The 21259-nt window shown below is 40.7% G+C and overlaps 1 protein-coding gene across 5 annotated transcripts in view; it reads left to right on the top strand.

The window, feature by feature from the left end:
• Positions 1–21259, top strand: part of MYO1B (myosin IB) — a 143540-nt gene that overhangs the window by 59569 nt on the left and 62712 nt on the right. For all 5 annotated transcript variants that reach the window (XM_029934212.1, XM_029934210.1, XM_029934209.1 and 2 more), the window contains exons 4-6: positions 2831–2935; positions 7007–7053; positions 12616–12679. In XM_029934212.1, the coding sequence (XP_029790072.1) occupies positions 2831–2935; positions 7007–7053; positions 12616–12679 (216 nt within the window). The remainder of the gene's footprint in view (positions 1–2830; positions 2936–7006; positions 7054–12615; positions 12680–21259) is intronic.

Here is a 21259-nt window from a genome sequence, read left to right as displayed (position 1 = left end):
AGGACGTCAGGAATTTATTGGGAAGGCAGTATCGCCTGAACTGGAAAGCCAGAGAGTTTAGAAAGAACATATCCTGATGGGACCAGAAGAGTTCTAGTTCAGACTGATGGGCGGAGGGAATGGTGGCACCAGGAAGTCAGATGCCATGTGGTAGCACGTAAACTCGTTGTCCATCTATAGTTCACCAAGTTTTAGATACTTAAATCCAGACAACTGTGGGAAATATAGTTCGGGAACTTCACACAGTGGACAGTGTGTGAAGGGATCGTGCCCTTTGGAGGAAGGGAATTACAAAGACATTTTTCGGTTACAGTCCCTAAAAGGAAACAATAGAAATCAGTGATCACAGACCACCAGAGAATTGGTTTGGACCCATTTCCTTTACCCAGAAAGCAAATTGGAGGAAGATGTAACTCTCACCATCACAGAGGTCCGCAGCCTCCCACGTAATTTCTCAGGGCTCCATGACATCATTTAACTTTCCCTGTAACTGTACTTGCTCAGACTCCGCAAGCAGTCACCTTCGGCCTTGAGAGATTTATGTGGCCCGTGTAGACTCTTCATGCTCAGTGGCTCTGTCATTCAATGTTCTGGGGATGCTCTAAAACCCTAAAGCAAGTGTTGGGCAGTGTGCTCAAGGTGGCATTCCATTTGTTCATTTTTTTACTTTATGGTGGAAGGTGGGACTGGAAGCCACCGTCATGTCTCTGTGCGAGAAATGACAGTGTTGACATTTGCCCCCTTACACACCTGCAGGCACAGGTGTGGTCACTCACACCTGAGGAAGGCTTTCTGCTCTTAGACGGTGGTACCAGTGCACGGACTTTGGAGAAAGCAAGATTTGGGCGATTAGTCTTCTAACCTCAACTGCCCAAATGAGGGTGTATGTTGAATTCTGCTGACAGTTAATAGTTGAGCCATTTTCAGACCCTGGATATGGAAAATCAGACTGAAGACAGCTCAGTGAGAAACAGATTCCATGGCAAACCAGTTGGGAAAACGTAGCATTCAGGATCCTTCTCCACCATTCCACAGTGCTTGTGACCCTCTGATAAGCCCTTTAAAAAGAAACCCATTTCACTTCCTCTAATTCACTGTGACTCCAAATTGAGTTCACTTTGGACCTCATTTCCCCAGAGTATCTATTAATGTTCCTTGGAATACAGTATTAAAAACATCAGGTTCTGGGAGAAGATGTTGGGAGGGCCCACAGGCTGATAGATACCAAAGGATGAAACCACCAAAAACAAATCTTGTCCACCTTTGAGTTAAGAATTCTTTGTGTCTCTCAGGTCGCCAGCTTCTTTTACCAGTTTTATCTTTCAGAGTTACAAGTGAAATCTATGAATACAACTGTGCCCTGAAAAAACTATATTTCTTGTTAGCAAATCCTTATATTAGCTGCTTAGTTTCTTTTTTTTTAATGCTTATTTGTTTATTTTTAAGAGAGAGAGGGAGAGTGAGAGAGAGAGAATCCTAAGCAGTTTCTGCACTGTCAGTGCAGAGCCTGACATGGGTCTTGATCCCATGAACTGTGAGATCATGACCGGAGTCAAAACTAGGAGTCGGACTTTTAACCAACTGAGGCACCCAGGCACTCCTACCTGGTTAGTTTTTTAATAGAATTGAAGAGTAATTAATTTAGTCTAGTGTGAGCAAACTAGTCCGATTTGGAATATATTTTTGAGGAGAACAGTTCTTTTAAACGTTGAAAATTGTTTTGTACAGCTACTCAGGTTATCAAGTAATTGTTGGGTTGAATTATCTGTATGATACAGTCATCATGTAGAAATGATTGCTTTAAGAAAAGAGTTCTGACATGTTGTTGGCTATATTACTCAGCAAAGTTTTCTTTATTCTGGTGATAACCTTTAAGCACAGTTCCAGTTATATCTGACTTAATGACATGTCACTGAATAGGAAGCACAAATATTTTATTTTTTTAATCTTTTTACCTTTTTTTTTTGGTTTTTATTTCAATTCAGTGTTACCATGCAGTGTAATGTTAGTTTCAGGAGTATAACGCAAGGATTCAACACTTCCACACAACAGCCAGTGCTCATTCCAACAAGCACCCTCCTTAATCCCCATCACCTGCTCTACCCATCCCCCAACCTCCCCTCTGCTAACCATCAGTATGTTATCTATAGTTAAGAGTCTGTTTTTTAGTTTTCCCCTCTCTTATTTATCCTATGGTCATTTGTTTTGTTTCTTAAATTCCACATATGAGTGACATCATATGGTATTTGTCTTTCTTTAACTGACTTATTTTGCTTAGCATTATTCTCTCTAGCTCCATCCGCATTGTTGCAGATGGCAAGATTACATTCTTTTTTTATAGCTGAATAGTACATTCATTCATCAGTGGATGGACATTTGGGCTCTTTCCATAATTTGGCTCTTGTTGATAAAGCTGCTATAAATTGGGGTGCCTGTATCTCTTCGAATCAATATTTTTATATCCTTTGGGTAAATACCTAGTAGTGCAATTGGATCATAGGATAGTTCTATTGTTATTTTTTTGAGGAACCTCCATACTTTTTCCAGAGTGGCTGTACCAGTGTGCATTCCCACCAACAGTGTAAGGGGGCTCCCCTTTCTCTGCATCCTTGCCAGCACCTGTTGTTTCCTGTGTTGTTAATTTTAGCCATTCTGACTGGTGAAAAGCACTCATATTTTAAAAGATTTCCCAAGCATGATTTACTCCCAGGTATAAAGGCATTTGGAAACATTATTAGTGGATCTTCTACCCCCAATTTCCTTCCTCCAAAAAAAATTTTTTTTTACAGATTTCTGCTTAATTTATAAATATGGTTTGTTTCATCCACAGAGGCCAGCAAGCTTGTTATGTCCTACGTAGCGGCAGTTTGTGGAAAAGGAGCAGAAGTGAACCAAGTCAAAGAACAGCTTTTACAGTCTAATCCCGTCCTGGAAGGTAGGACTTCCTGTGTCCATTGGGGCAGTGTGACGTGGACAGTAGATCCAGTCTGCAGGGCCCTTCAGGCACCTGGTGGGCTGGGAGGTGGGCTGCGGGGGAAGAGGAGGGGAGAGCTTCCGGTCCAGACCTGCCAAGCAAATGAGCTGTGTCCTAAGAACTCCTGCCTTTAAGTACTTAAAAGGAGAAACAGTTTACTCGTCCAAAAGGAGCTTTTCCACTTACAATCGCTCTTTTCCTTTTTAATTTTTATTTGAATTACTTTCATTTTGCCTAAAAATAATCAACTGATGTTTGCATTTGATTTTATGGCTAGGAAGTACTTGGTGAGAAAGAGCAGCATGAGTGCAGTGCTGTTTTATCATTCAGGATACCATGTGTTGAATGCTTATTTCTTTTGATAGAAAGAGAAATAGAGAAATAGCTAAAGGACAATTTTTTTTTTTCAGGGTCACAGAAAGCTAAATCTGACTCTAGAGTTTGGATTCTGTGGTTGGCCATCTATGCTAGTCAGGTTGGGCTGCCATCACAGAATATCAGAGGCTGGGTGGCTTAAACAACAGGAATTTATCTGGACTTCAGGAAGCTCACGTCCAAGATCAAGGTGCTGGCAAAGTGGGCCTCTTGGCTTACAGGCGGCCACCACCTATTGCTTTGTGTGGACATGACCTTTTCTTTGTGTGTGGTGGTTGGGGGCAGGGACCCTGGCTGGCTTTTGACCTCATCTAACCCTAATTACTTCCCAAAGGCCCCAGCTCCAAACACCACCGCATTGAGGGTTAGGACTTCAACATAAAAATACACATACATGTAGTCCATACGAGCATCAGAAAAAGTCAGAGGTGAGCCCCTATTGCCTTGGTGGTTGGCATAAACCATAGGTATAAACCATTCTTTGCTTTGGAAACAGTAAATCAGTCTTTCCCTATTGATAGCAAGCCCTTAATGTTGCTTTATATTGGAAGCATGTCTTTGTTGTCACTTAATACGGTTGTTGGGATAAAATAGGGTTTCTCCACCTCATCTTGGACTGGATAAATCTCTCCTACGCATGCCGTCCTTTGCATTCGCTGGAAGATGTTTAGCTGCATCCCTGCCCTCTACTCACTAGGTGCCAGGATCACCTCTGCCCCCACTTGTTGCCATTGAAAATGTCTCCAGACATTGCCAAATGTCACCTGGTGGGGAAGGGTCAGAACCACCCCTGACTGAAATCTTTGGTCTAGAAGACTAGTTTGGTTCAATTCTTTGTTCAAAGTCATGGAGGGTCAAGACTTAACAGAGATTAAAGCAGAGTTGCTTGGGGGTAAGTCAGATGCCCCGCAGTGTGGAGGGATAGAACCTGACTATCCCCCCAGATAGTGAAATAAGACTAATGAAAATACTTCAGCTTGTGAAAAGCAAAGGCTGAAACATCTATTCCATTGTTACTGATCTTTCTTCACCATGGGTACCTTAAGGAATAAAGAAGCTATTCTAGGAAGTGCTGTATCTTCATTTTTTTTGGCTTTTTGTTTACTTTGCCTTTTGCTTTTAAATGAGGGTGATATACATGTATTTCTGTATTTGCTTATTTTAAGAATGTGGTGATATAAAGGAGAAGCACTGTGGAATGCTCTAGCTTGCATGTGTGATTAGAATCTGACCCTTTATTTGATGGTATTTGGAACTAGGCCCCAGTGCAGGAAATGGAAGAAATGTCTGTTGTGGGCATGTATTATCTTTTATGGGAATGCTTTACTTTTTAACTGGAACGGCTACTGTAAATGAACATTTCGAACAATGAACTTAAAAAAACAATTGAGGAATGTTTCTCAAGTGTTCTATAATGAAACACTTGTTTTTGGTTTTCGGTGGCTCACAATAAAAGACTTTAGTGTTTAGCGCTGTGTGTGCAACTCAGATTTGTTTGATGAAAAGATGGTTTATGGTGTGCAAATGGCGCCCTGAATAAAGGTTTTTTGAAGCAATTCCTTCACTTGCCCTTGACCTTCAGACCACAAAAAAATGTCCTTTATACATCAGTTTCTCGAGTTGGACTTTGGGGCTATGCAAGTTAGTTAACTTGGCAGCCCTGTGTGTTTACACCCACCAGGAAGACTAGCCTGTGCAAACACGCACCATATCATGGTCTTCACGACAACCAGAGCAGCACTCCGCATTTTCGAGGTTGCATTTATTAACGCCTCTCAGCTGGTGGTAGACACGGATAATGATGTGAGCCTCTTCAGTAAGCATCCTTTTTTGAGTAGTTCCTGGATGCAGGTTTCCCTGCTTGGTAGAGCATCTCGGCCTATTTTCTACTAAAGAGAGAATTTGGTGTCAGGGACCTACCAGGCTCTTCCCATCCCAAGCAGAATCTCTGATACAAAGAACTTTCCCTGTGTTGACTTTGTAAATTTTGTCTTACCTGAGCAGGAACCAACCTTTTTTTTTTTTTTTTTTTTTTAAAAATCAAAAACATAAAAAAGTCAGCTAACATGAAATAGAACACATCAGGTTTGGCTGCTGGATATCCCAAGTGAACTCCAATTTTATTATTTTTTTTAATGTTTATTTATTTTTGAGAGAGCAAGAGCATGAGAGCAAGTGGGGGAGGGGCAGAAAGAGAGAGGGAGACAAAGAATCTGAAGCAGGCTCCAGGCTGTCAGCACAGAGCCCACGCAGGGCTCAAACTTGTGAATTGCAAAATCATGATCCAAGCTGAAGTCAGATGCTTAACTAACTGAGCCACCCAGGTGCCCCCAAATGAACTTCAACTTTGTAAACACTAGTCCGCACCTTGATCATGTGACTGCTTTCAAACTTGGATCAGCTTTTAGCCCTTCATAATCATGTGAGCCCTTGTTACTCTTTTCTTCCCTCCCTTTAATGCAGTTATGGGGGCTCCCAGGGATTTGATGCCTGGACTCTGAATCCAAAGATTCGTTTGCTGTTGCCGCATCACTGCATACTCTTCAGTCCTTGCTAGCTGCAGTGGGCCCATGGATCCTAGTAGCGGCCGGGGGTTGGGGGGCAGGAGAGTAATGGTAAAAATGCAGAATTTCATGCCCATCTCCAGGCCCATTTAACAAGATCTGTAGGTGCCTGTTTGCACATGGAGGTGTGAGGTACCCAGCTGGGACTTCCAGAGCCTTGAGCTGGGATGCTTCTGTTTACACACTGTTTATTTATCTGACATAATTCTCAGATTAATTTGCCCCTCCCTTGTCCACAAGCTTGGTGAAACTGACCTTTCTCCTTAGGACACTAGGAGCCAGCTATATTGAACAGAGCATTCTGTGCCTGAGCGGCATCAACCTGTGGTTCTTATGTGCCCTCATTTTCTTCAAAGGGACTCACTCCTGTGGGAGATTCGGCTCCTCACAGCAACTAACATTGGAACAGATTTGGATTCTGTGTGATGGGCCGATTTGGTGTTCTTTCTTTTCTGGAAAGTTTTACTTAGGTCTGATGGATATGAATTAATGAAACTGTACCATTTTTAGCCTGTTGGAAATGATGTTAGTTTCCAAATCTCTTACTCTTTCTGTGTTTCACAGTTATATATGTAATCACATTAAATAGCTTTGTTTGAAAATTAATGACCTTTAAAGTTTCTTGTGTTTTTTTCCATCTGGGCACCTCATCAAATTCCCCAGAACCTTTGATAGTATTGGGTAGATGCCTCTGAAATAACCTTATTCACGGATGAAAATAGTGAAAGAGAATAGAAGCCATTTTTGCTGGCCACTCAGTTGACTACTCTCAAAGCGGTAAAGGCATTGAATTATACAAGATTATAGTTATAGTGATATTTGAAAAAATTCCATGAATCATAGCAATGACTCTCTTTTTCTATATACTCATAATAAGAGATGGAAGCTTTAGCAACTTTTTTTTTTTGACACATTAGCAACTTCTGAAGACTTCTGTTAAGTATGTTTCTCTGGGAAGTTTAGGCAGAAATGTCATTGCTGTGAGTTGTATTTTCTAGGATTTATAGCTGTCAAATATTCCATTTGCTTTAAATTGCTGCTTGAAATTATTTTTTTGTCAATTTTACCCACACATCTGTTTCTTTCTTACTAGCTTTTGGAAATGCCAAGACTGTAAGGAATGACAACTCCTCTAGATTTGTAAGTATTTGTATAAGCATAAGTGTTAACACTAATATTTAGCTCATGTATGTTTAAACAACCAGTAGATGTTTAGTATTTCTTAATATACACATTTGAAAAATAAGAACATCATTGCTATTGAGATACAGAAAGTTCTATAAGGCCTATTTTTGCCTTCTGGGATTTTTCTTTTTAATTCTTTTTGGATGACAGCTATTTCTTTCATACTTTCTTGCCTTCTATCATACAACGCCATGGGCAATTTAAATGAAGCTATTTATTTATTTAAAGTAGGCTCTGTGCCAATATGGGGCTCGAACTCATGACCCTGAGATCAAGAGTCTCATGGTCTAGTGACTGAGCCAGCCAGGCGCCCCTAAGGTTATGAGGCTAATCTAGCCTAACCCCTATGAGGCTATTTAGAATAACTCTTTACTTTCTGAGTTTTGGTATTTAGAAATCACCATTAAGAGTCAGATTAAATGAAGTAGAAGGAAGGATAAACTGGGTGTAAAGTTTGTGTACTCTACAGCTTTTGTCCTTTATGCACTGGGGCAGGAGAGAAAAGAAGGGTGTACTAGAACTTTATAGAGGGAAGGTCATTCGGTTTGATAACCAATGGGAGGGGGTGGGGAGGAGGACTGAATGGGAAAAACTGCAGCTACTGGAAGTTTTGAGTTTGGCTGAGTTGTAAAATGCTAATTCCGGGAATACAGGCCTTCCTGGCCTCACGCCCCACCACTCTGCCCCACGCACTGTGCCCTGTGGCCCGCTGGGGTCTCTCTAACTGTACATGTGCTCTCCTGTGTTTGGTCGTTATGGGGACACAGACGCTGCCTGGTGGCAGCTGGGAGATACATGTTGAGTGTGATGGTGACATTTTTACATTGTCCCCTTTTTTCTATAGTTTAGACAGCCTTATGAATTTTATAATAACAGGTCATTTACTTTGTAAGCTCTCTTCTCATATATATTACTTGGGACCATTTGGGGTGGATTTTATGCCTCTCTGCCAGGGACCCTTCCCGCCCTTTCTCTGTCACCTCTTTCACCTTCCTTTTTTGCTTTTTTCTCCTTAACCAGTGCTTAAGGCAAGACAATGACCTCCGGGTAGAGGTAGTTTTGATAGTTCAGAAAGTGGAAGGCTGAGGTTCCTAATTCCAGTGCTGTGAATTTTTTCCATTGGGATTAGCCCCCTTACGTTGTTCTAAGTGATTGGAGCCATGCCTTTTCCTGTTGTGGTAACATGGCTAATCTCTTTATGTAAATAGAGTTAGAAGCAAAGTGTGAGCAGATAGAAGTAATTCCAATAGATCAAGCTCCCTTATGGAGATTTTATTTTTGCCGTTTGCAAATTAAACATAGACATTTTTAAAAGATTTCTAAATATATTTAGTTTCAGACCATAAAAATGTAGAAAACTATGTTGCTTAAAGTGTCATTACCACTTTGTGATGTTTGAAATCTAGCGAGGAGCTTGGCAGGTGATTTGGCTTAATAAGTAACTTTAGAGAAATCCTATTATAACATGGGTCTTAGGATATGAGATTAATATTTGATTATAGGCTAATTCATTTCATGCCCAGTTTTTAGTAATTTCTCTGCTTCGTAGCCTGTGACTTGACCAGTAATATACTGACTTCCCTGTTATAATTGGATAGTAGGGCTCTGCTACATTTCAAGTCATTACTCTATATAACGGTGACTTATGTATTATATATTTGTACCCCGGGAAATTGCATTTCCTTTGCGTGTTTGGTGGGTTAATATGGAATGAACTTCTTGCTCTCTTCCCTGGGCACTGTGGTGGGACGTGAGGCCGTGTTGTTACGTAGGCTCATCGTAGCTCCCATCGTAGACCTTGTTACACAAGTACCTCACAGTACTCCTCACCCAAGGACCTCTAGTTTGATATATTGAACTTCTAGTAAGAAAGTGACCCAGCATATTTGAAAAGAGACCTTTAAGGCTTTGGAAATCACTGTTCTCAACCAAGGATTTCAGAGGAAGGAAAAGGAGTAATAGTTGAGTGTCTACTATCTGCAGAGAGCCAAGCTGGGCACTAGGGTCAGGAAAATTCCTTCATCAAACCTCGTATTCCATAAGAATATAAAAACCCATACAACATATCCATTTGTTTGAAACCTCTATTGTTGTTTTTTAAAACATAGTTAAACATAGGTCTCCCTGCATCTGCTCTTTCACCCAGCAGACCTTTCCCTATTGGCACCCAGAGTGACCTTTATAAACTTAAGCCTCATCACTTTCTTGCTGAAAGACCTCAGTGGCTTCCTACTGTACCCAGAAAGCAGCACAGGCTCCTCATGGAGCCTCCCATGCCTGCCTACATCAGCTGGGGCCCGCCCCACCCTGCCCTTGCATGCCCAGCCTCGGTGGCCCAGGCCTCTGTGACTGTCAGGAGTGCTGAGCGCCTTCTTGCTTAGATCTTTGCAGTTGCTGGCCCTTCTGCATGGTGTGCTTGTACCCAGATCACTGCACGGCTGCCATATTGTATCATCTAGATCTCATTTCAATTGTCACTTCCATGATGCATTTTATAGACTCTGACTTCATCTTGTTTTTATTTTTTTCAGGCATTCATTCATTAGTCTCTGGAATTATTGTATGCACTTTCTCTCTTTCTCTCTGATCAAGGACCTTAGAGAGTGGGAGCCATGGGAGCAAGTGCCCAGCCTTCGTGTTCACGGTAGTGGCCCCACAGTGCCTGATGCCAGAGTAGTGTCTAGAACAGTGCCTGGCACCATAGTAGATGCTCAGAAAGCATTGATGAATGAATACCTATTTTTAAGAAGCTTATAGACTAGTCCAAAAGAATGAACATGTCTGAATATGTGTTTATATACAAACACATAAAATAGTAGTTTTCCATGAAAGGTAAAGATTGTGTTTTATAGAAGCTTAGAATAGAGAAGCTGGAGGAGTCTGGGGCAGAGGACAGTTCTGAGTGCGCCTGTGAGGTTGAAATGTGCCACAATTGAGAGGAAAGCAGGAAAAGCTGGCAGTTCAGTATAGGGAAGCTGAGGGGAGAGACCAGGGGGGCTCTGCGCTTGTCCTAGTTAGTGGCTGGATGAGAGGGTCAGTGAAAGGAGCCAGGGGCCAAAGGCCTGGAAGGATGGATTGGGGCCTTAGCTGGAGGGCTCTGAGTATCAGGTTTAGGTCTTGGACTCTATTTTCTAGGCAGTGGGAAGTCATTGGTTTTGTCTGAGTAGATTCATGACATGCTTATGGGAAGAATGCCATTCCAAGATCATATGAGCTCTCTGTGCGGCCCATCAGTTTACTCCTGGTCGGCTTCCTCTTCCAGGCGTTACAACGCTCATTTAGTCTACTGGCTTCAAACCTTCTATCCTTTACTCTGATGATACTATGCTTACTCTTCATGGAAATCGTTATCATCATCATCTTCCTCTTCTTCCTCATTCCAGTCCTCAGCTTTGGTGCCTCACCTGTCCCTGTATCTGCATAGACACCATCCTGTCACACTGGGAGAGTCTCAACCCCTGTCTTGCACTAATCCCTCTGCCTTTGCTCTAGATCTGGTCACTTCCTGTGTCTAGGAATCACCCTCCATCAAAATTATCCCCTCTCATATGGTCAACCTCCGACTCTCCTATGAAGTTCTGCTTTCTCCCTCCTCTGTGGCTGCTGCCATCATGGAGGGCATAACTGATCACTCAGTTGCCTGGGCCACATTCCTGGCCTTTTTAATCATTGCCCTGTCCTGCGTTAACCTCGTATGTCCAACCAGGATCCGTCATTGTGACTCTCAACTCTGTTTAATCTTTCCTTTATCGCTACTGCTGCCAAAAGGCACCAACATTTCTCCCATGACTACTGTTACCTCCTATCAGCTCTGCCTGGTTTTGTTCCTTTTCAGTACATTCCACATTATCTACGGTAACCTTGTGAATAGGCAGGTCTGATCATGACTTCCGTGTTTGGGAATCTTAAAAGACAGACTTAGCTGTCAGGTGAATGTTTCCATGCCCTGATATGTACACCCCAGCGTCCCTCACCATCATCTTGGATGCCCATTCTTTTTTTTTTTTTTAATGTTTATTTATTTTGGAGAGAGAGAGAGAGACAGCGTGAGCAAAGTAGGGGCAGAGAGAGAAGGAGACACAGAATCCAAAGCAGACTTCAGGCTCAGAGCTGTCAGCACAGAGCCCCAAGCAGCTGGAACTTAGGAACTAGGAGCTACAAGATCATGACCTGAGCCAAAGTCAGACACTTAACTGACTGAGCCATCCAGGCGACCCATGGATGCCAATTCTTATGCTTGCTCCTTCCTGCTCTCTCGCCTCCTTGCTGCCTGACTTAACCCTGATACTTTGCATTTAAGCTAGGGTCGACTTCACCACTCGTCCCCTATTCTTTGTGCATAAGACCCTGACCCACCGCAGGATCTATCTCCAGACACAGTAATGTCCTGGTTACCTACCTCAGTTCCCCTCAGGCTGTAAGTTCCTGGATGGCAGGAGCTGTGCATCCCTTTTTCTTGTTGCCTACATTAGTATCTGGGAAATGCTTGATAAACATTTGCTTAATGAGTAAGAGAAGACTTGGAAAGGACAGGTGACCCTTGACAATGAAGAAAGAAAAGGGCGAGGGGGCATGTATAAGCTAATAAAAAGTCAGATTGCATTGTTGGCCAAGTGCCATGTGATCATGTTTCTTCTCCCTTACTATGATTTTGAAAATAGAAGGAGTTAAAGTAGTGATTCTTTGGGAGAATTATTTACAAGCCATCGATGTTACTATTACTAAAGTAGAACACGGAACAAAAGGACCACTTAGTAGATCAACAATCCCTTTTCCAAACAAAAAACAGCTGTCAAGGTTATTGTGTTGTACTTGTTACTCTTTAACTAGACAGTCGCAGACGAATTCTTCAAAAATCACAGTATGAAACTCCATGTGTGTTTCTGTGTGTTTAAAATACCATCTATAAAATGTAATGGGAATCTGGGATATATATACTCCTATATAATCTAGATCAAAAACCAAAGAGAGTAATAATGACCAATCTTTGATTCCGGATTGGCCACACCACATAATCATGGATTTGATTTGAGTAGATATAAAAACAGTACTTTATGTGTTCCATTTTACCCACTATCCAGTATACTTGGAGTTTCTTAACCATGGCTTAAAACACATTTTGCTTATAAAAATGTAATAATTTATATTCCTAACTAGTATATATATATATATATATATATATATATATAAGGAATACTGCCTTTCCCCAGTTTTTATTCTTGAATTGAATACACACATGCTTCAGAGATTTGAAACACATATCTGAAATGGAAAAGTCACATGTTGACTAAGAAGATCTGTTCTTAAATTAGCAACATGATATGTTAGCTTTGAGCTAATGGGGTATTTAGTATGAATTATTTATGGAGGCATATTGTTAGCCTCATGGTTACGTAAAGTGTGTGTTAATTACATTTAAACAAATGTGTAAAGGGCTTGTATGCTATTCTCTAAGAAGATATGCTGACTAAATATTTTGAGGTGAACTTGAAAACTCACAAAGTCTTTCTTTGGCAGGGCAAATATATGGATATTGAATTTGATTTTAAAGGCGATCCACTGGGAGGAGTGATAAGTAACTGTGAGTATTTTACCTGAATCCTTTCAAAGCAGTTCAGAATAGCAAAACATATATTAGAATATTTTATATACTTGAGTCTTTAAGAGATAGATATAAAAATATAATTTCTTTTTCTTAGACAATGCTTTTCCTACTATGTGTTAGACTGTGACTTCAGATTGTTTTATCATGTCTAAATCATTTTAAAGATCACTTAAAAGCTTTATCTTTGAAAATCTTTAAAAGTTTGCTAAAGAAATGAGACTTAGTCCAACTGTGTTTTATATTCTTTAGGTCTTTAAGTTAATTCATTAGCAAAAAGGATCCTGTGGTGGTTCATTTTTGTAACAAAATTATTCTGATTAAAACTTGAATATAAATACGGGACACTTGGGTGGCTCGGTTGGTAAAGCATTTGACTCCTGATTTCAGCTTAGATCATGGTCTCATGATTTGTTAGTTAGAGCCCCTCCTCAGGCTCCATGCTGTGAGCGTGGAGCCTGCTTGGGACCCTCTCTAGCCACGCTCTCCCTCCCCTCTCCCGCTCGCACTCTCTCTCTTTGTCTGCTCTCAAAATAAATAAACAAGCAGTTAAAAAAATAAAATATAAATAGTTTATTGTAAATTAATAACATTTTAGTAACGTTTTGGGTAACATTTACTCAAGAAAATGAGTGGACTTGTCCTTCAGATTTTATTGTGGGAAATTTCGTCTTGGTGTAGTTAGATACTTGAAATGCAATAAACCTGGTAGGAAGAAATACAGATTTATCCGCTTCCCTTAGTCACGATTAGCGATTATAGAAGTGAAATGTCCTTGTCAAAGGTGAAAACCGAGCAGCCCCAGTCGAGTGTTCTAAAATGGGCGTGATTGTTTAAATATGGCCCCGTCACCAGTCCTTTGAACCTGCCGTATGTGCAGCACTGCCGTAATGTAATGTTTCTGCTCATGTCGATGTCATCGTTGATTCATTTAGAAGATTGAAAATGACAATTTAGGTTTGTGCACTTCCTCCTGGATCCATGGCCTGGTTATCCTCTTGAATCCTTCTGTGTTTTTGAGGCCACATCACTGAACCTTTCGTCACCGCTGGCCTCCTCCCACCTATTGGGATTAAAAAACTCTAAGTATGTCCTAGAAAAAGAAGTACTGAATTGACTCAAGTTTCCAAAGCAGTGCTCATTAGATTTCTTATAGCAGTGGCATTCCTTCTTCAAATGAAATTTTATGCCAAACCCCACATAGGAAATAGAGGAAACAAGATCTGATCTAGTAGAGATGAGTAGCCAGAACCCCTTTTCCCCCAGGGGACCCCTGAGATCTTTGCTGGTGAACTCTAGAACAGAGGAATGCCATTTGAAAATTAGCATTTTAAGTGATTTGAGGGAAATGTGCAGCTGTTTTTTTTTTTAAGTTTTTAAATCACAATTCAGAGAGAAACCTAGAGCTAGAGTTTTCTCATCTTTGTGTGTGGGGGTTTTTTTTTTAATGTGACAGAGGGATTTGTTTTTTAAATGTTTATTTTTGAGAGAGAGAGTCAGAGCACAAGCTGGGGAGGGGCAGAGAGAGGGAGACACAGAATCAGAAGTAGCTTCAGGCTCTGAGCTGTCAGCACAGAGCCTGACGCGGGGCTCAAACTCCTGAACCATGAGATCATGACCTGAGCCCCCCAGACGTCCCTAGAGTTTCCTCTCTCTGAAACAATAGGATTAAAGTGGATGAATTCTGTGGTTCTTCCTGCTTCCACTGTTCTGTATTTCTGCATAGTTTAATTTTCTATTTTAGTTTCCACTTTGTGTGCCATGCATTGGGATTAAGCCATATTTGTAAAAGTATATAATTGTTAGAGAAACATTTGAAGAGCAACTTTAATGTGAAATGAAACTGGCTGCTTAAGTTAAAGGTTTTATGTCAAATATGGAAACAAGAAGTATTCATGCAAACCATAATGATGTAACCAGAAGCACTGATGACCGCTCTTCTAAGCTTTCTGCACAGTTTATAGTGGCTCATGAAGGTAAAATGATGTGCCCCAGTTTGAAGACCGCCATTTGAAGGAATGCTTAATTTTTATTCTGAAAGCTATTTATAAATCTTTAGCACTTTTTACAAGACATATGAACTCTAGTTATTAATTTAACAATACCCTATTTTTAAAATGAGGGTAATACATCTAAACATTGTGGAATGACTGAATCAAAATTGCTTTTGAGGACTCTAGGAAAATATTTAAGGATTACTTTGTTGTAAGTATTAGAAAATAACTTTGGTTTTACATTTTGAAGCATAAGTTCCAAGTAGAAATGTCTGCCTGTCCCTAATTCTTGCAGTATCCATGGAGAATAAATATTAAACAGTCATTTTGTTTCCAGTTAAGATTAATATATCCTCATGAATGGATTTCATATGGCGTTTGTTACCATTTGTTCCCACAGTGAAATTATATGGAAATTTATGGTAGTGGGAACACCCGCATTTTAGAGTACCCTTTGTTTTAGAAAGGAAAGGAACACATGCGTGGTAAGAGCAGAAAATTTCACCCTGTGTCAATAGAACACGAACTCATAGGTAGTCAGTGGGAGTTGCTGTCTGCTGGCTTCAGGGCGAAAAGCAATGGGCAAACTCATTCTTGTTCTCTCCAGATTGCCAAAGTTAGCTTCTTGTAGTCCAGACAAGAAGAAGAGATTTGCCATTTTGTGGGACACGTGTTTTGCCTCATTCTGCAGCAGCCATGTAGTAACAGTGTCGCTCATTGTTGGTTGTACTTAATACCTGGAAGAAGACAGGTGATCAGTCAAGCTAGTTGGGCTCCCTGCAAGTGGAGAAGAAGCTCAGTAACTTGCTTTGTCTTTCTAAAAGAGGGATGTTTGAAAGCTTAAGTCTTGAGCCTCACCCGAAAACTGTGTATCTCCAAGGTAACTATTGTTAGCCAGGGCGTTACAGAAATACAAAATGGCACCTGTGCTTAGGTAGGGAAGATAAAATGTGGAAGCACAGCTAGCACATCTTAGCTTACAAGATAGTACTTCTGCTCCTTTTTAATGCTTGTGGGTGTCATGAGATTTGTACATTTGTGTTTGAGGATTTTGGACCTAGTATTATGACCTAGAAACTTTTGGCAATCCGTTGTTTTTATTAATAGTCTAGGTACTTAGAACTGTGGCACTTGATGGCAGTTTTCACTGTGGAGAAAATGTGGTACAAGTCTCAAGGGATTTTAGCTCCTAAAAGAAGAATAGCACAGAGATAGATATGTTGCGAAAAGCCTTATGATTTCAGGTGTGCATATATACTTGTCCTTATAGTTTAAGGACGAGAGGTATGACTTTCCTGTTCACAGGAGTGTATGAAGAACTTACTGTAATATCTGACACATGGTGGGTGCTCAGTAAATCCAGAACTGAGGATGGAATTGGTTAAATATAGGCAGGCCCTACCTTTCCCTGCTTCATTTTTGGGGCCTATCTATGAGGCTACTTATACAACTCATATCATGTGGTTTCTAATGTCTAAACAACAAGGTAGTAGGTGTCTTATTTCTCTGTGCCTCCGTTTTTTTATCTTTGAAATGAGACAATAGTAGTATTGATCAAAGGTGTAAATTTTTCATTAACATCTAAAGCGCTGCTAACAGTGCCTAGCACCTAGTGAACAGTCAGTAAATGTTTGCTTTTTATCATTATTGTATACTTACTTTCTTTTGTCTCTAGGCCCTAGACAAATATATATCCCATAAGTCAGAGACTTAGTTTGTGTGGTTCATTGCTGAATGAAACCAACCAAAATAGTGTCTGACACCTAACATGTATTTCTTGAATTAATTAATAAACACAAATACACAGTGACTAACAAGTGATATAGCTGTGATATACAAAAATTTATCGAGAAATAAAGCTCCTGCTTTTTTAGGTAATTTTATCTGAATATTTAAAGCAATATTTTATTAAGGTATAATTGACATAGAGCATTATGTGAGTTTCAGGTGTACAACATAATGATTTCATGTAAGTGTATGTTGCTCAGTGATCACCACAACAAGTCTAGTTAACATCGTCGCCATGTATCATTACAAAAACCCTTCTTCCCTTGTGATGAGAACTTTTAAGGTCTGCTCTCCTCGCAACTTACAAATATGTGGTACAAGATTATTCACTACAATTGATGTGCTCTACAGTACACATCCCTATGACTGACTTATTTTATATATCTGAATATTCTATGCTATTCATTTGTAAATGCTTTTTCTAAGTCCCTGAAAGGCAACAAAATTATTAGTATTCAAACTTTGTCTGTCGCTGCCTTCTCTTTTTGGCTTGAAAGAAATACTGTCCTGTGAATTATAAAGGAAGGCAGATATTGAAATTAGTTTGTGGCCCACTTATTAATGCACCCCAAACTTAGTAGGGTAAAACAGTGGCCCTGTCATATGCCGTTGTACGCTGTGGATTGAGAATTCAGATAGGGCACAGTAGGGTTGGCCTGTCTCCCTGATAGATGGGGCTTCAGCTGGGAAGGCCATTGGTTGGGCATGACTTGCATGAGTGGATGCTGGAGTCTTCTGGAAGCCTGATCATATGTCTAGCTCCTGGGTTAGGATGATTCAAAGCATGTGCTCAACTCGGAGTGTTGATTAGAGCCTCCTACATGTGGCCTTGTGTGGTTTGGACTTCTCACAAGTGTTCAGGTTCTGAGAGAGAGTGTTCCAAGAGGAAACATCCTGACAGAGAACCAGGAGGAAACCTGCAGTAGCCTGACAGATCCTACAGTGTCACGTCCGCTGTACTCTATTAAGTCAGAGTAAGCACAAGCTTGCCTAGAGTCAGAGGTGAGGCACGTAGTTCCCACCTCTCAATGGCAAGAGTGTCAAATAATTTGTGATCATTTTATTTTAAGAAGCTCCAATCATATAGATTTTTTTCAGAAATGGTGACAAAATTTCTCACCTTGTGTCTACACCCTTGGGTAGTCCCTGTCCCCTCTCTCAGTGACTCAGAGTTTGGCCATGAGATTTGTCTTGGTCAGTGGAACAATAGCAAATATGGCGCAACCAGAGACTTGAAAGTGGGTTCTTACTGGAGCCTGTCCCCCTGTGTTCCTCTCATTACCATATGAATGAACCTGGGCTAGTTTGCTGGACAGTGAGAGTCCACATGGAATGTACCACCAGACATGTGAGTGAGGGCCCCTTAAGTCAGCCAGCTGCTCGCAGACCACCAGCCTATGAACAAGCCCATGAGAGATTAGCCAAGCTGGCTCAGACCAGAACTGCAAAGGTGATGCTCCAACTCATGAACTAACAAATGGTATTATTAGTTCAAGCTGCTAAGTTTGGGGACACTTTGTTATGTAGCAAAACCTAACTGACCACCAGGAGTGGTCTAATAGACAATCAACTTTACCCCACCCAGTTTGGAATCCTGAGAAATAGGGACAGGAAATCAAGTTGGAGAGAATGCAGCTTTATTACCGTTAGAGGCAAGGTTAAAGGAAATGGCCTTTGGTTTCTCACCCAAGTAGGTGTGGTAGTGGTCCTCTGGCAGCCTGGCACTTAAGCATCAGCATTCAGCAACCCGTGGCCTCTCCTTGTGTCCATTGCCCCATTTATTTTAGAGCGTGGCAAGTAGAGCTGAATGAGAACACAGTGTGGGGAACTGGAAGGCCGGAGTGTGTGTGCACACTCACGTCCCTCCCCAGACCTCACTGCTTAGAGAAGTCCCTCCTCCTGCCCAGGCTGAGGGAGGCTAGGGAGTTAGTCCAAGGAGATCCATTAAAGCAGGAAGGAACCAGGACCCTGCTCACAGGATAGACGGGGGATGAAGTGAATCTCTGAATTCCTGTTCTATATATTTTTTGAATTTATGATACAATTGTCTTACACTTTTATGTGCTGTCTACCTCGTGGCATGTTTATATATATGGCATATCCATGCCATTTGTAGGAAATGGGATATAATTTTACTCTTTTGGATGGTTTGGGATTTATAACGTTGTTTTTCCTTTTATACCCTATCTTTGCTATTATTCATGACAAGTTGCTGACTAGAAACAAGGCTGCCTGTTGGAATACTTCCTAAAGGAAACTCTGCTCTGCTTTGTTTTCTGAGAATATGTAAATATTGAGGAGGAATTGGAGATTACTTATACGTGAGTCAGTTCTCAACAGCTAGTTAATATTCATCAATGAACAGTGTCTGTTTTTAACCTGCCTTCTTTAGGATCAAAATTCACCACAAACTATGACCTGCATTGTCTGGATTATAATATAAGACTGGACATTTTTTAGTGCTTCAAGATCCAGAGCTTCCAAAGAAGACAGAAACAATCAGCCATTGGTTGTGAAGTATCCGTAGTAATAAGACAAATTTCCAAGAGCAGTTCTGTTACCCTGAAATGGATTGCTTTACATAACAATCCATGCTTTTCTTGGTCTCAGTTTTACTTTGGCGGTTTTTTCTTTTACAGAAGTATTTTTACTGGAGCACTTGGGTGGCTCAGTCGGTTGAGCGCCCAACTCTTGATTTTGGCTTAGGTCATGATCTCATTCATGGTTCATGAGATTGAGCCCCGCATTGGGCTTTTGCACCGACAATGCAGAGCCTACTTGGGATTCTTTCTCTTTCCTTCTTTCTCTGCCCCTCCCCTACTCTCTCTCTCTCTCTCAAAATATATAAAACATTAAAAAAATATGTTTACTATGAAGAAAGACTTTGCCATGAAACAAGATTATATACAAATATAGAAGTCAGGTGATAAAATATATCTAAATTAATTAGAAATAGTATATCTAATAATAAAATATGGGCTGTATTTCATTAATTTTATTTCAGAGTTTGCATATGGAGTTTTAGGTTCAGGTATATACCTATGTGAGTAAATTTTTAATTATTAGATAAACATTAAATTTGTATTAGAAAAAAATACGTATGTGCTATATGTATGTAAACAGATGCTAATAAGAAATAGTCGTTGATGAGGTAGATAATAAGCCAAGTTTTCCTGATGCTTTAAAGCCCAATTCGCACATGCAGATACCAGAAACCCTTTGAAACCCTTTCATAGCTTCTCATGCAGCAGGTCCAGCTACCTTTAGTGTTGACTTTATAACTTCAGGATACTGACTTTTGAGAAAACTTTAAGCTGGTTTCTTAAAAATTACAATGCCGCAGTGGAGGCAGAGGTGGAGGTCAGTGTAAAATTTAATGTCGTGGCCTGCTAGGTGGTTCACGTGTCTCAAGGTCCCTGACCTGCAGGCGCATGGAGCTTCGTGTGATCCCCGGCTGAGAGAGAGCCCCACAGCGAGCGCTCTTATTTGCTCTCACTGGAATGCGCATGCACAGTGCGATTTGTATGAAGACCTTTGTCCCATCTCTTTGACTTTAAAATTCATTCTTAGTGAAACTTCCTGATGATCATCCTTGGAGGCTTTGTTGTCTATTTCCTGGCTCAGTCAGAGACTAAAAGTAGAGGGTTGACTTTCGAATGTATACCCTAATCCACGAGCAAACTTAAGTTCATAGAGTTTTCCACTGAGACTACCCTCAGTTATTCTCTGTAACTCACGGTTACTTAGATTGCAGGCCCATCGTTATTGTTAAATGCATCAATGAAGGGGCATAAACTGATTAGAAAAACCTAAATGCCACTCAGACACTAAATCTATAATATTTATCTCTGAGCAGTTGGAGAGGAGCACAGGATCTCTGGGGGTGGGTCGTGTTGTGCATGATGGCTTTCGTTGTCATTCTGGCCTTCTGGCAAAGTTGAGACAAGCCAATTATTTCTTTAGCCTTGGACTTGGACTGTTTCTTTTTTTCAGGAAAGTAGACTATACATAAAATAAATTTAATCTTGCTATCTCATCCTTCTTCCCAAGCACTACTTATCCTGCTATTCCTTTGCCAATTGAAAGACTTCTTTCCCCAGCAGGTGCAAAAAACATGGACATTTTCCTTCTTTCATGTCTTGTCCTGAGGGGAGGCACATGCTGTAGACTAGCTGCTAATTAGTCAAGACTAGGAAAGCCCCTGAATGACAGGCTCGTTCTGATAATAGTCAGGTGGCGGAAGCACGCGGGGGTGGGGGTGGGGGAGTTCTGATCCCAGAGTTTGTCTGTCCCTGTCTGCTGGTTTTCTCCTTTTGAATGGCTTAATAGGCTTATCTCTTCCCTTAAAGCTTAAATTTGTATCAGATTTAATGTGAACTTAAGTTTGTAATCTGTGTTGGAATACACAGAGACTCCTACTCTCTTCTCCACTAGATAGTTGGCACGTCCTGTACTCGTCTTTCCTAAATCTTGTTAGCAGAGGCTCCGTCAGTGGTGGCAGAAGCATGTGAGGCCGAAAGGAAGGCTGAGCCGGTGTTTGCTTTGACTTAATTCAGAGGAACATTCAGTAAATTCATTTGGTAAGGTAGCAAGTCTTTATAGTAAATTTAATTTATGTTCTGTGCTTTGAGTAATTATTTGATATGGCTTCATACTTTTAGATTATGTTGGTGCATTGTGCATTAAAAAAGTAGAATAGGGAATGGTTTTAAGCATTAGCAAATTATTTGGGGGCAAACCTTTTCCCTTATTACTTTTCTCACCTGGAAGCTTGTAA

Source organism: Suricata suricatta, chromosome 3 (assembly GCF_006229205.1).
Source record: "Suricata suricatta isolate VVHF042 chromosome 3, meerkat_22Aug2017_6uvM2_HiC, whole genome shotgun sequence".
Taxonomy (NCBI): domain Eukaryota; kingdom Metazoa; phylum Chordata; class Mammalia; order Carnivora; family Herpestidae; genus Suricata; species Suricata suricatta.
Note: the sequence above shows the minus strand (reverse complement) of the source record. Positions and strands in the feature narration are given on the sequence as shown.